The sequence below is a fragment of the Camelus dromedarius genome, chromosome 12, assembly GCF_036321535.1.
Source record: "Camelus dromedarius isolate mCamDro1 chromosome 12, mCamDro1.pat, whole genome shotgun sequence".
Taxonomy (NCBI): domain Eukaryota; kingdom Metazoa; phylum Chordata; class Mammalia; order Artiodactyla; family Camelidae; genus Camelus; species Camelus dromedarius.
In genome coordinates, this window is record NC_087447.1 from 60,445,066 (window position 1) to 60,459,112 (window position 14,047).

The following is a 14,047-nucleotide window of genomic DNA, read 5'->3' on the forward strand; positions in this document are numbered from 1 at the left end:
ATGCCAGAGGAATACATCACAGATAAGAAGTAGCTAGGGGAAGAAAGGATGATAAATCACTTGACTATTCCTGAATGACAGTCTAACCCTTAAAACGTGTTTTCTTATTTGCTTCAATCAGAGACATCCCTTTCTGCTAGGTAGCGTCACTGCAAACACCGGGATATGCCAAGTTCTCTACGTGTATCTTCTCTCCTTCCTCTTCCTTCCTAATGATGTTGACAGCTACATCCCAAAACATATGACTAGTTTCTCAACAGAGTGCCAACGAAAAATAAGATCAACTATTTTTAATTTCTTGCACGCTGCAGCAGACCATCTTAACTCTTCCTCACTTACTTTATTACCTACTCACGTGTGTTTCTTGGGGCTCCTTGGCATTCCATGTCCATTATTTAACTGTCCCTTCCAAATTCTCTCAATATCTCATTTCATGGAAGAGCTTAGTCCTCCTACTCCATTTATATCTGTTTATGAAATCCCACCCTCCTCCTTCGTTCAAAATCGTATTAAGAGCAAGAGCGTTTTTACTAGACTCTCTTCCCAAAGTTCCCTTACCCAATTACCTTTGAATCCGTGGAAGCTAAGTATATTCCTTTGTCATGAACATACTTACTGTCTTAGGTAGGTTTGTTTGGATGACATCAAAGAAACTTGTCTATATGATTATAACCCATTAAGTTACAATTTTGCTTTAAAAATCACATTTTTTTTTAGAGAACAGGAACTATATTCATTTAGCCTCCTTTATAAAGTGCATAGCAATCACATCAAACAAATGAGTACTTAAAAATGTTCCTCAGGGTAATGATAATGGCACAAAATCCTTGTCTTTCTGGCTTAGGAATTATTTAGTCCATTAACACCAGATCAGTTTGGCAAAACAACATATTCCTTCTTGACCACCCAGTACATTATTGTCATATTTTTGACACTGCTTAAGAAATTACGTTACTAAGGAAATTCTTCACTATTCCTATTTCCTTTGTTATTATATAATAAAATCAAGCAGAAAATAGTAGATAACAGAGAATCCAAACTTAGGAACAAAATACTTCAGAATAAAAACATAACAATCCATGCAAACAAACCACTTTGAATGATGACTCTACTTCTAAGTCCAGAAATTGTACAATTTGCTTACTTTCAAAATGAAAAAGCAACATTTTTTTATTGGATGGAAAACAAAAATTTTGTACTTTCCCTATCTTTGGGGTTGTAAAAGGACTGAACTGGAATAAAACTTAATGAGTAGTGAATTGCAATCATTTACTAAGTAGTCTCTGTATTTTCTGTGGCATTATAAGTGAGCTGTCATCTCCTGAAAAATGACAGCATAGATTTCATGTTCATAAACTGAGAAACCAAGGGGAGAACAATTTATCCTCTCCCCTGAGAACAGATGGGCATTTAAATTGTAATACGAATTTCTCCTTTCGCTGATAGAAAAACTTCCTTGAATTGTGAGGCTATGAAATATGGAATCTAACCACAGCTCATATTTATTGAATGATTTATTGCATTATGATAGCAAATGAGTTATGTTAAATTCCATTTAATTAACTAATTGAATGTCCTCAATGATTTCTACAGAGACTCACATGAGGCTGGAGTTGGCAATGTTTCATTATACACCATAATACATACTTTAAAACATTATATGTTAATCCTCATTCTGCCCGCATCTACCTAGACAGGTATATAAGTAATTGCACATGTATTTGCTACACATCTCCCACTGCTAGTAACAGGCAAATCAGTATAAAGTCAATCACTTGCAGAATTCAGGGGGAATTTAGAAATTGGAAGAATTTAGAAATAGGCCTATTTGCTATGTGCTTTTTTTGTACCCTCACTCTCTCTACTTATTGGTCTCTGTTTTACTCAGTAGTTCACAGCAATCTGTACCATCCCCAAACTTCTTCCCGGAGTTTTCCAAAAAACATGATTTTTATAAGGTAAAGCAGTAACCCCCCCTCCCCAACAATTACTGTTCGGTCTCATCCCCCTGGCCACCAGAGATCATCCCCTCCCGGAAGCTTTTATCTCCTCAGCCTCCTTGACACTCTGATGAATCTCTGATTTGGTGTCTTTCCTTCTCACCTCATCTTTCTCTTTTCCAATCTGTACACAACCAGCATGGGGACCCATGTATAGTACAAATTTGGTTTCAGTCCCTGTTTAAAACCGTTCAATTTTTTACTAACATCTTTATGGTAAAGACCAAGCTATGCAGCAATTCCTGCCAGCTCCCTCATAACACGACCTCTGGATGCCACCCTGCCTGCCCTCCAGCAGCAAGACATTCTCCTGACACTCCATGACAATTCACCCTTCTGAGCTATTACTCAAGCTATTTTTCTCCCTGGAATAACCTCCCACTCTGGACAAATTCTGTTTATCCCTAACACTCATTTTGGCCTAGAAAGTCTCCCAAATACCCCTCCCAATGCATCTGCGTCCTCTGTTTTGGTGGACACAGACTGCATTTGTTTATGTGTGGGACGCCTGTCCCTCCTGCTTGATTTTTCATGAAGCAGAGGATGTGTCGCCTGCTTTCCTTCCTTCCTTCCTTTCCTCCTTCCTTCCGTCCTTCCCTCCCTCCACTTAACAAATATTTACATTTACTAGGAACAACCATGTGAATAGGCCCTTGAGTACAATGGTGAGCAAAAAGAGGTCCAGGCCCCTATCATGATAATGCTTATAGCTTATTGGAGAAACTTGTTACACCAATGATCAACTCCGAATATACAGTTACCAATGGAGAGAAGTGCTCTTAAGAAAAGAAATGTAGTGATGGCAGCATATAAGAAACATGACCTGAAATTCTTAGAGGAAGCAGGTCCTGAGCTATGATTTAAAGATACTAGGGACCTATGTGGATAGGGGTGGGAAGGGGCAGTGGAAAGTGACAGGTACATATAAATCAAGATATATAGATATATAGATATATGGTGGGAGGTAGCAAGAGAAACAAAAGGAACAGAAAAACTAATGGTGTTGTTGCGCAGAGAAGAAACAAATTGAATCAAGATGAGAGGTAGGTCAGGGCCCGAGCAAGGAGGCTGTTCTAGGCCATTGTAAGGATTTTTTTCTTTATCCTAGGAGCAATGGGAAGCTATTAATGTGTTTGAAGCGAAAGAAGGGATTTAACTTGATTCACGCTTTGAAGTTTCTATGGTTACAGTGCAGAGAATGGATTGGAGATGACAGCTATAGTGAATTTAATCAGGAGTGGACCAACGCTGGTTAAATCCAACTCCCCACCTGTTCAATAGCTCACTGAAGAAGTGGGCAGACCATGTCTGGAAAAAAACTCCCAATTATTCTGACTTGTCTCACTTTAAATTTTGGACCGAGCACCTCAGTGAGCCTCTTAACATAATTCAGAAGGGCCACCACACTTCACTCATCAATTTATTATTTCAAATGATACATTACACCTTCTTCCTTTTCCTCAAAACTCAATGTACTTCCCCCCTTCCTCATTCTCAGTGATAACCTTAGTATTTACTTCACCAAAAACACAGAAGGACTCAGAAGAGAAATTCCATTTCTCTCCAACCTATCTGTAGCCGTGCTCTGCAACCAACTCCTCTGTCTTCCTATGAAGCATGAACTGCCCAGCTGACTTATCTAGGGTCAACTCCTCCAGTGGTATGTTGGTACCCAGTCCTTCTGGAATCCATTAGGAGACCCTCAAGGACTTTGCTCCCCTAATTATACCCTCTATCTCTCCAGCATTATCAATGTTTCCATTTCTATTTCATTCTTATTATTCATATTGTTCCCAGATGTATATAAACATAATAGTTCACATTAAATATATGTATATATTTATGCTATACATACTCTAACTTATATCTGCCTTGTCCCGATAGCCTCCCCACTCAACTACTACCCTATTTCTTTACTTCATTTTATATCCAAAATCCTTAGAATTTGTCCAGTGGTGTTTTGGCAAATATTTGATAGCCAGGTCTTTACAATTTTTTTAATTCCTGCTTTATGGTGTTTGTCAATTTCTTTGGAATAAATCTTCACATTGTAGAAGATCTGAAGCTATCAAACATGACTTCACTGAATGCAGAGTTGGAAAAGACAAACCCAATGGCCCCCTGCGCTCACACAAGCTGGCCCCAGCACACTGCTGGGCTTCTCTGTGCTTACCATCTCTCATTCTTCTCTTACTACTGTTGTCTCTGCAACCTGCCTCAGTCAGGCTTCTGTTCCTAGCACTCCATTAAAAACATGATTCTCAAGGACATTAATTCAGCCTCATTTCACTCCACTTTTCAGCAGCATTTGTTTCAATCGATCCAGTCCTCTTTTCTGAAACACCATCCTGTGGTGTCCAGGACGCAGACGTGCCTGGTTGCCTTCTTATCTCAGTAGCCACTGTTTCTTCGTCACCTTTGTTGAGCTCCACGTGTTGAAATGTCTCAGGGCTCTGTCCTCTGTTAGATTTCTTTTTTATCTATATGCACATTTTTTAAGTTAGTTACTCTCATGGGACAATGCCAGCTCTTAGAGGCAGTTCTGAGAGCTTTTGGAGGCAACTTGGTTCTCATAATGCTGATAAAAAAAATTACTGAAATTTAGAGAATAGGGGTCAGAGACAGCAGACATCCTGCAATGCTGTAGAGAATAGCATGCAACAGGAGCTGTCTCACAACCTAAATGCTTTTTAGATGACTTGCTGGACGTTCATGTAAATGAAAAATTCACTAATAATTATAAAAGATGCAACATTTTTGCATGATTTGAATAGTCATTGAAATTTGTAGGATTGTAACCACCCTGTAAAATGAAATAATATTGCACTTTGTTGTGTCCAGAACTCAACCAAAAGATGTTCACCATTTCGGAAAAGCATATCATAAAGAAATTAGTGCTCACAGTATTTGAATTGTATTGGGAGCCTGCATTTAGAACTGTCTTATTCATGACCACTCTGTATGCGGGTACAAGTCACCTATTTCAATATGACTTCTAGTGTAGTCATGCTTGAAAGTTTAACTACTGAATGTAAATAGTTCACTATAAATTATTTACATAGCTCCTTTACACTAGGATTAAAACATTATATTGATTTTTAAATAAATCATTTGTGTACATAATATCTACAAATTGCATTTTAAGAATGTAAAGTGGGCATGTAAAGTGTTATAAAATAAGGTGTTGGATCTCACATGATGGAGAATTACTGCCCTGTGTGATCCAATCTAGTTCAAGGCTTTAAATCCATGAAGATACTAAAGATTCCCAGATGAAGATACTAACTACTATATATAAAATAGATAAATAACAAATTTCTACTGTATAGCACAGGGAACTATATTCAATATCTTGTAGTAACTTATAGTGAAAAAGAATATGAAAATGAATATATGTATCTGCATATGTGACTGAAGCACTGTGCTGAACACCAGAGACTGACACAACATAGTAAACTGACTACACTTCAATAAAAATACATATTAAAAAAAAAAAGAAGAAGCTACTACCATGCATACGAGCTAATGGGACAAAAGGTGTAGAAGAGGCTACCAGAACCCATAAACCAGGGCCATATGGCAGGAGACAGAACCACCACTGAGGCAACTCAAAATGATGATACATCTCCCCTCCATCAACAAAGTTTAAGCTGTTTTCTCAGAAGTTCCACCTCTCCCCTCTTCTCCCTAAACTCAGTCTTTTTAAAAAAAAAAAAAAAAAAAAAAAAAAAAAACCTCAGCCTGTCAAACACTAGACAATATGTATTACAACAAAATGGATAACCATTCAGAGGGAGACTCCAAAATCATGCCTTTTATCTCAATCCAATTAAAATCCAACTCCCCCTAGAGCAGACAGAGTCTGATCCCCTACTCCCCTCTCTGATCTCATTTCCCACTACTATCCCCCTCACTGTCTCCATTCCAGTCTCACTGAGACTCCTGCAGCTTCTTGAATATCCAAAGTTATTCCCACCCCCAGGGACTTTGCATGTACTGTTTCCTTTGCCTAAACATGCTTCTTCCTGAAATCCACTTGATTTATTCCCTCATCTACTTACATGTCTATTCAGGAAGTCCACGCTGAACACTCTATCTAATACAGCACTACCACCCTCCATCATTCTTACTCCCTTACCTTTCTCTGTTTTTCTTTATAGAAGTTGTCACTGTCTAACATGTTATATATTGATTTGTCTTTTTGTTTGCTGGAGGTCTCTAACAGACTCCAATATGGTCTGTACGAGGGCAGGGACCTTGTCTGTTTTCATCAATGCTGTATCTCCAGACACTAGCGCAGTGTCTGGCATAAAGTAAGTATTTAATAAATATTTGATTATTAGCCAGAAGAACAAATAGTTTCAATGTTATCTTCTACAAATGACTAGCCATTATAATCTGCTAGTCATAGAAACAACAATTTGCTAGTCTCGTTACAAGAAGAAGAGTATTTCTAGCCACTGTAGATCTTTTCTTCTGGCACGTCCTTCAACAGCAGTACTTTCATTGTTTTGTTTTTTCACAACCAAAAGCCATTCACCGGTACATACAGAGCAAGGTAAATGTCCTAATTGTTCTAAAACATGTCATTATGTGATAATAACAATATTACAATTTAGAGTAGTCATAATCTGACTTTAAAGAAGCTCCCCAAAATGAAGAAATACTTAAAATTTTTTACACTTACTCTGTTTGAATCTTTTCATAAACAATCAGCTAGATGGAATATGAAACAAGGCCAGCTAATACAATGATGTAAAAGTAAATAGAGACGGAGAGACGAGTTTTCACCTCTCTTTTGGCCCAGTCTTTAACTAAAGCTCTATCTAAGATTACTTGTAGTGTGAGTATCAATGGATTATGTGGTCAAGATGAATTTATAATATTATATGGCCCTGTTTTCCCACTTTTAACCCTCAAGTTATCTGCATCTTTTGATTGTACCAAGAGTTACCAATACACAATGTGGAAACTGATAACCAAGATTCAAGGAAAAACTGTATGTGACACATACAATAAGCCCTTTGTTGCCTGTTTATCCAGTTACTGTCAATCCATTAATCACTGGATGGAACAATGACAACATTTTTAGATTAATTACATGTGGATATTAGGTATGTACTTTTTTAGAGTAAAACTCAAAACTTCTCTAGAGTAAGCTGCTACTTATACCATTAAATCAACCAACAGTGTAACATCTCAGACACTACTCAATAGTAATAATATTTAATGAAGAAAGTAATAAGACATTTTGGACCATGAGAATGATAATCAAACCAACTGGCAATCAGAATGTGATCATATATTTGAAATTGGAAGGCACGATTCATTCTAGAAAGGCAACAAAATACTAATTCAATGCAAAGAAAATCTACTTGGATCATTCACTCTGCTCCTCTGCCATCATCATTTCAAGGAAAAACCTAAACTGTGTGTAAGAAGTCTCAAGAATCTTCTAAATTTAATGAGTCTTTTACACACTTAGGAGATGCAACTAGAGGTCTGGTTAAAATAAAAAGGCAGACAACAAATCCAAGACTCTGACGCCTCCTTGTCCCATGTTAGATGCGCTCTTTGATCTCTACAGCTGGGTAGTCCTGGATTAGGCCCCTGAGGAGGTCTTGACCTGTTCTTGATACCTGCCCAGGCAGAACATGTTTCAGGAAAGAAAAAGTCACTGTGAAATCTCTTTAAGTCAGCTTAGAAAAGTAAACCTCTGACTTTCAACTTCCTAAGCAGCTCTTTGATATTTTCTGTACCTATTGCTCTTAATACTGAGAAATACCTAATAATCAATTCTTTTAGAATAAGAAAAAACAATAATCTTTTATCTCAGCAGGGATAGTCCCATTTTTGCTTCCAATTATAATTCTATTCTTTTTAAAACAGCAAAAATATTTTTGAACCAAAGTGCCAGAGAGTGGCAGAATTATTTAGTGGTGCTCTGCATGAATGCTTGACATTTTTTTCCAAATCAACAAATATTTAAAGTCAACCACTGAGAAAGTCTATTAATTGAAAAGCATCTAAGCGTGGAACTGAACTCTCTGAATAAATAGAATGATCTTGTTTCTCCCTCAATGGCACAATATATAAAAAAAGGAGGATAAAATTAAAACTATTAAGTGTTCCTAATACAGAAGATTAAAATAAATGATAAGATAATGATTTAGCTTAATGAGCTACTGACAACAAAAAATAACCTGATGAAGAAACTGAGTAACAATAGCTAGTAATAAGCCAATGATGAAGTTTCTGCTTACCCTGATGAATTAAATTACGACTGCATTATGCTTGTTTCCCTTCAGATATAGAATTCTATCAATTACCATTCATTACTGAAGTTAATTCTTACTATCTTGGGATTATTACCAGAGAAGAACTTCACTCATTCTTTATTTGTCAAACAGCACAAAACAAGTCTGCTTATATTAACTAGTTCTGCGCTTATCATGAAAATTACTACTTCCATACTACCCCAGTATTTTTCCAACAGTGGACTACCATGATCTATTTTGAATGCTATCAAATGAATAATATAGATTTAAGCCTGATTTTCTGTGATTCCAAACAGGTCATTACTGCTCAAAAATCTTTGTATTAATAATTTTTTCCCCATTAAATTCTATGTTGCACATTTTCTCCACTTTCTTCAAGTCTCCAATTCCAAGCTGACTGCCCTTTCTATAGAAACAGAATTTTATACACACGATTCTTTTAACTGTATCAGCCCTTTCAACAGTCCTTCCTAAAATTCTTTTAACTGTATCAGCCCTTTCAACGGTCCTTCCTAAAATATCCCTTTCCTGTCACATAATAACTTGTCCTTGTCTGATGTTTACAGAAATTAGTTCCACCTTTCCAATACTAACTTCTTAAGCTGTGCTTGTAAATACATTCCTTCTCGTCCCCAGTTTCCATTCCGACTCCTCCGGTGACTTTTCCTCCTCTGCCTCCCAGTACCAATAAGTCTGTCCTTGATTCTAATCCATTCAACAAGCAAGTTATCAATACCATTTTCATTATGACAATCTAAATCCTTCACAGGTTCCCCAACATCTCTAAGTTGTTCTAGTATCTTGTCAACACATTCAGGATCTTCACCAGGTTGGCTCCCCCAGAACAGCATCTTTGCTTGCTAGGCAGGTTAGCTTGCCCTTCTCAAACACAGTCTACTCACTGCCTTACCTGATTTTTGACAGTGCTGTGGATTTCACTTAAATGATCTCTCTTCATTGGCTTGATTTTCAAGGTTCATTTCAAACTCTATCTTCTCTGTGAAGCTTCTCTTATTGTCCTAGATTACATTGAATCTGCCTTTTTTTCCTGATATCCTATAGTTTTCACAAACCAACCCCTAGTTTGGCACTCAATTAAAAATTATTTTTATTTACATTTGCATCCTTTCCTTTGAGAAATCTATAAGATATAAGAGTGATTGATACGTCTTTTATTTACTCAGAACTCTTAATACAATGCCTCTCTCAGATAATAAAAATTTATTGAATAAATGAGTGAAATATCATCAATAGACCTACTATTATGAATGACCACTATTTAAAGATGTTGTAGAGTTGCTCTATATACAGATCATACCACATAAAAAGTCATGCAAGAACCAGAAGATTCGTGTGATCTCAATTCCAGGTGTTGATTACTTTGAAAGTAAAACTGACCACTAATCACGTTTTCTAAAAATCATGTTTTCTAAAAAACGCATTTCAGTTTTCCCACTATTGCCAGCACCTCAGACAAGCAGGTAGAGGTCTATGATTTACAAGCACAGTGAACAATACATTATTAACAATTACTGATATCAAAAGTATTCCAGTTCCAAAAATGCACCTCACAAAGAAAAAAAAAACCGTGAATGTCAAAACTGGACAAGCAAAGTAGGAAAACAGAACAACAGCTTGAGAACACGTGCACATTTCTATACATGCTGGTAATTCCACTACTTCAACACATTCTCATTATTTTCAAAGCATGTATCTTAAAACTCTATGTTCTACATACCTGTCCAGTCTCCTACTATTTTAAGGTGGACCCCAAATGTTGCCTTGGTTTCAGTAGGACACTAAAAAAATAAATAAATACTAGAATCAATTCTGAATAATAATTATGTATTACCAGAGTATGATTTGATTACCACTTTTATTCTCACAGCAAATCTCCAAAATCAATAGAAAAGAGAAAGGAATGGACTAAAAAAATCTATACAGATCCTCATTAGTGGAAGAAAGAAAGTAATGCTAACCAGTCAAGAAGACAATATGTTTCTCTAAAAGCCCTTAGGTATTTATATAAAACAAAATATATATACATACATACAGAGTCTAAACCTGCCAATATATTACATTTAACCACAAATCTTGCCTAAATGTCTTTTGAGTTAAAATATTTAAGAGGACACAGCTTTTAAAAATGAAGGAAGAAATGGAGATTAATGATCTTAGTGTGTTTTTCTCTCCAGATATCAATATACACTTCACATCTTAACAAATTTCAGGGAAATGAAAAAAAATAATTATCAGTATGACCTGAATTTCCACGTCCAAGGAGGAAACTCCTAGTGAAAGAGCTCTATTCATCCCGCCCCTTGAGTCTCTGCAGAAATCTGGAGTAAATGGGCAAGGGCAGCTGGGGAGGGGAGTGAGCTGCGGTACTGGTGGTAAGAAAAAGTATCTGTGGTCCCCCGTTCAGAAACTATAGAAAACAGCCATAGAGTGAAAAATGAAAGAATAATTTTTAGCTCACAATATGGAAATGCAGAATCCCCTTTTGTTTTACAGAATTCCAATCCCTTTCGACAATTCCGAAATTCAAAATTTCTGAAAAATGAGGTTTTTTTCATAACTGATTTGGTGGTACTAGCTGACCTGAATTGATGGTAAGGTACTGACAGGAGGCTAATAATTCTGTATAAAAATTCATACAGAAGTTTTTTTCCTACAGAAATACCAATTTGTTTAAGAGTGCTACCTCAGATTCTGCTAGAGAGCTTAGGTAACATATTATATATGCATACCTTTTAAAATTCTCGAAGTTCTGCATTCTGAAAATACATCTAACATAAGGGTTGTGGGTAAGGGATGATCTGCATGTGACTACCCAGTGTTCATCGAGTATCACGTACCAAGGGCAGTGCCAAGTGCCTCGTGTCTCATAATAACCTCACAGTAACCCTGGAGAGTTGTCTTTCATAGTTAAGGAAATTGAGCAATTGAGACTTAAAAAAAACTAACTTTGCTCAAGATCATACAACTATTAAAAAGACAGGACAGAGTTTGGATCCAGGTCTGTCTGACTACATAGTTCTTAAGTATGGCAGGCCACCGTCTCCACTAAAGACATGGAAAATGGATAAGGACTGCATGAGACAGCAAATGGAGTAGGAGGGAAAGAGGATTTGTTGAAGATGAGTAGAATCAATGTATGACACTATGAATTAAGGGGAAAAATGGGCCAAAGTTAAAGCACAGATGAAAGAAAACGGCAGTGGTTCAGAAGGCCCGGTGATAGAGGATGTGTTACATGAAGCCAGTTGAAGAGCCTCAAGCTCACTGTGTCGACCAATGAAAATAGGTCACATCACATAAGGATGCTCTAGGCAGAAATAAAGGAAGATGATGACACCGTGGAGATACGTAAATAACGCATCAAAGAAGAAAGGTAGCTTGGAAATTAGTAAAAACACTAAATAAAAAGGTAAGTATTAATCATTTGTTCATGACAAGTCATAAACAAACTAAAAGACACATGATCTAGCATATATTCATGGTAGACAATTAATGTAACATGGAATCTCCAAACTACTCTTCCTTGGATTACAGGATTAGTACTGCCAGCAGTAGTATAAAATATTAAAGTAAATGAAAATATTATAAAATGATACTATTTAAATCTAATTTATGCTATTAAAATGATATTACTTCATTTATAATTATGACTAATATTCAATTATTTATTTATATTCCAGTTTTTAATAACTCTGAGATCAATCAGTTTTGTCATTAGCAAATCCCCAAATAAGATGATGTGATCTGTAAAAAACCACCCACTACTTTTCCTTAAGGCTGAGCAGAGCCTCTATGCTGTAAAAGTTGTAGGTCCCAGAAAGCAAGAACGCCACAGAGTTCCAAGCTGACCAACTGATAGTCTGTATGTCTCTTGATGTTTCCCTGACCGTGAGCTAAGTCTTAGGTTTTGGAAAGAAGGTCTAAGCCAAGGAGATAGAATAGGGAGCAAAAAAAAAGTTAGTCTTTGTATGTCTGAGTGTGCACCTGGCTTGATTTAATCTTACAACATATTTCAAAGGCAAATGCACATTTTGGCGAATATTCCTATCTCTGTTCTATTCTTTCAGTGCGACGTTGTAAAAGGTAATTACGTATGATGTTTAACATCCCCTCAGGTCTTACAGGAGCCTACAGAAGTGCTGGCCAGGTGTACCAGGATGTCTGTTAAGGCTTTTCCGGTTGTGAACAGATAAAACACAATACTGTTTTTCTCAAACTCCTGGGAATGATGCCTTTATAAATTGTTGATACATTCTCAAACTAGCTAGGAATTAAGAAGGCGGATTTTAACAGAGTCTTTGCTCAATCACATCATCCCAAATTTGAAAGGGGCCTGCACAGAACAACACACAGAATGGCTTCAGCACGTGTGGTTTGAAACAATGACCGAAGATCTTAGAATCACGTTTTAGTAGCTTTGAACAAATACTGTTCAGATTCACAAATGTTGTTTAAAGCACAGCGTAGTGATTCTTTAATCTTTTTAAAAAAGTTTAGAAAACTTCTCAAAGGGAGGAAATAATACAATATTCACATCTATGGGTATCTTGCTTCTCTTAGAATATTAATAAAGAAAAATGCTAACAAATTTTCAGTTACAAGCAGGATAATACAGGTAGTTAAGTTCACACCATTAAAATAAAAACATATGTTAGATTTTTTTTTCTCTATACATAGAAATACATGGAAGATAATATATAATATACTGTTAAAGATATTAATTTCTGGGAAGTAAAATTGAAGGCAGAAAATAACAAACACATCTATTTAAAAAATTATTAGGTCTTTTAATGTTTATAATTTTAAATATTTTTAAAGTTGAATTTAAAATATAAACATTAAAACATTGCTGAGTCTTACTTTAGTCTCACTTAAGTTTCCTAGATGAAGAGAATGGAGCTTGGCCGATGTTGACCTTAATATAAGTACCAGAATACACGTCACCTAGTTTAAGACGAAGAAAATAAAGTGACAGAATTTGCAACAACAGATCTGGAGGAATGTGCACTTTGATATACTGGAAGAAAACAACCATTTCCTTCAAATTATCTGTTCAAAATGGCATTGGGTTTTACTGTGCTCAAATGACTAATCATTTTATAACTGTCCCACAAAAATATCAACAGCTATTACATAATCATCTTACATTTGAGAACAAAATGTAAAAATGATGTCACTTTCCAAGCATTTATTCAACATGGAAAAGAAATTTAAAAGCCACAATGCGTTTGTTTTTATATCAAGAACTTTGCGATTAAAGAATAAAAATAACTTGAAACTGGATGTTACTATATTAAATATTAAATTTCCAGTGTAACAAATTTGTTAAACCAGAAAAAGTAATCTGAGCATACAATGTTCTTTAATCATTATTGTCAGGTCTTTATTTTTAACCTTCTTTTCCAAAGCTCTAGTTTCACATTCTCTATGCCTGTGAGACAATTTCCATCTGAAATTCACTCTAAATGTAATATATCTAAGATTGCTGTTATCTTACTTCCCAAATTAGCTTCTTCTTCTGGTTCCCTTAGGTCTGGAGATGGAACATACATCCTACCAGAACAGAGGCTCAAATCTCAGAATAATACCAGGTATCTCTCTCTTTTCCTGCCAGTATTCAATCAATTTTCAAGTCCTTTTCAAATAACATATCAAAGAAAATATCTGATCACTGCTGTCTCCTATTCATTAATCTTTTCTGTGTCCTCCTATGGAAAAACACCCCCCATTCTTTCTTTCCTACAGTCT

The 14,047-nt window shown here is 36.1% G+C and overlaps 1 protein-coding gene across 6 annotated transcripts in view; it reads right to left on the minus strand.

Moving 5' to 3' along the window:
- The window catches only part of NOX4 (NADPH oxidase 4), a 128,548-nt gene that overhangs the window by 46,546 nt on the left and 67,955 nt on the right, over nucleotides 1-14,047 (minus strand). For all 6 annotated transcript variants that reach the window (XM_064492797.1, XM_031460529.2, XM_031460525.2 and 3 more), the window contains one exon: nucleotides 10,017-10,077. In XM_064492797.1, the coding sequence (XP_064348867.1) occupies nucleotides 10,017-10,077 (61 nt within the window). The remainder of the gene's footprint in view (nucleotides 1-10,016; nucleotides 10,078-14,047) is intronic.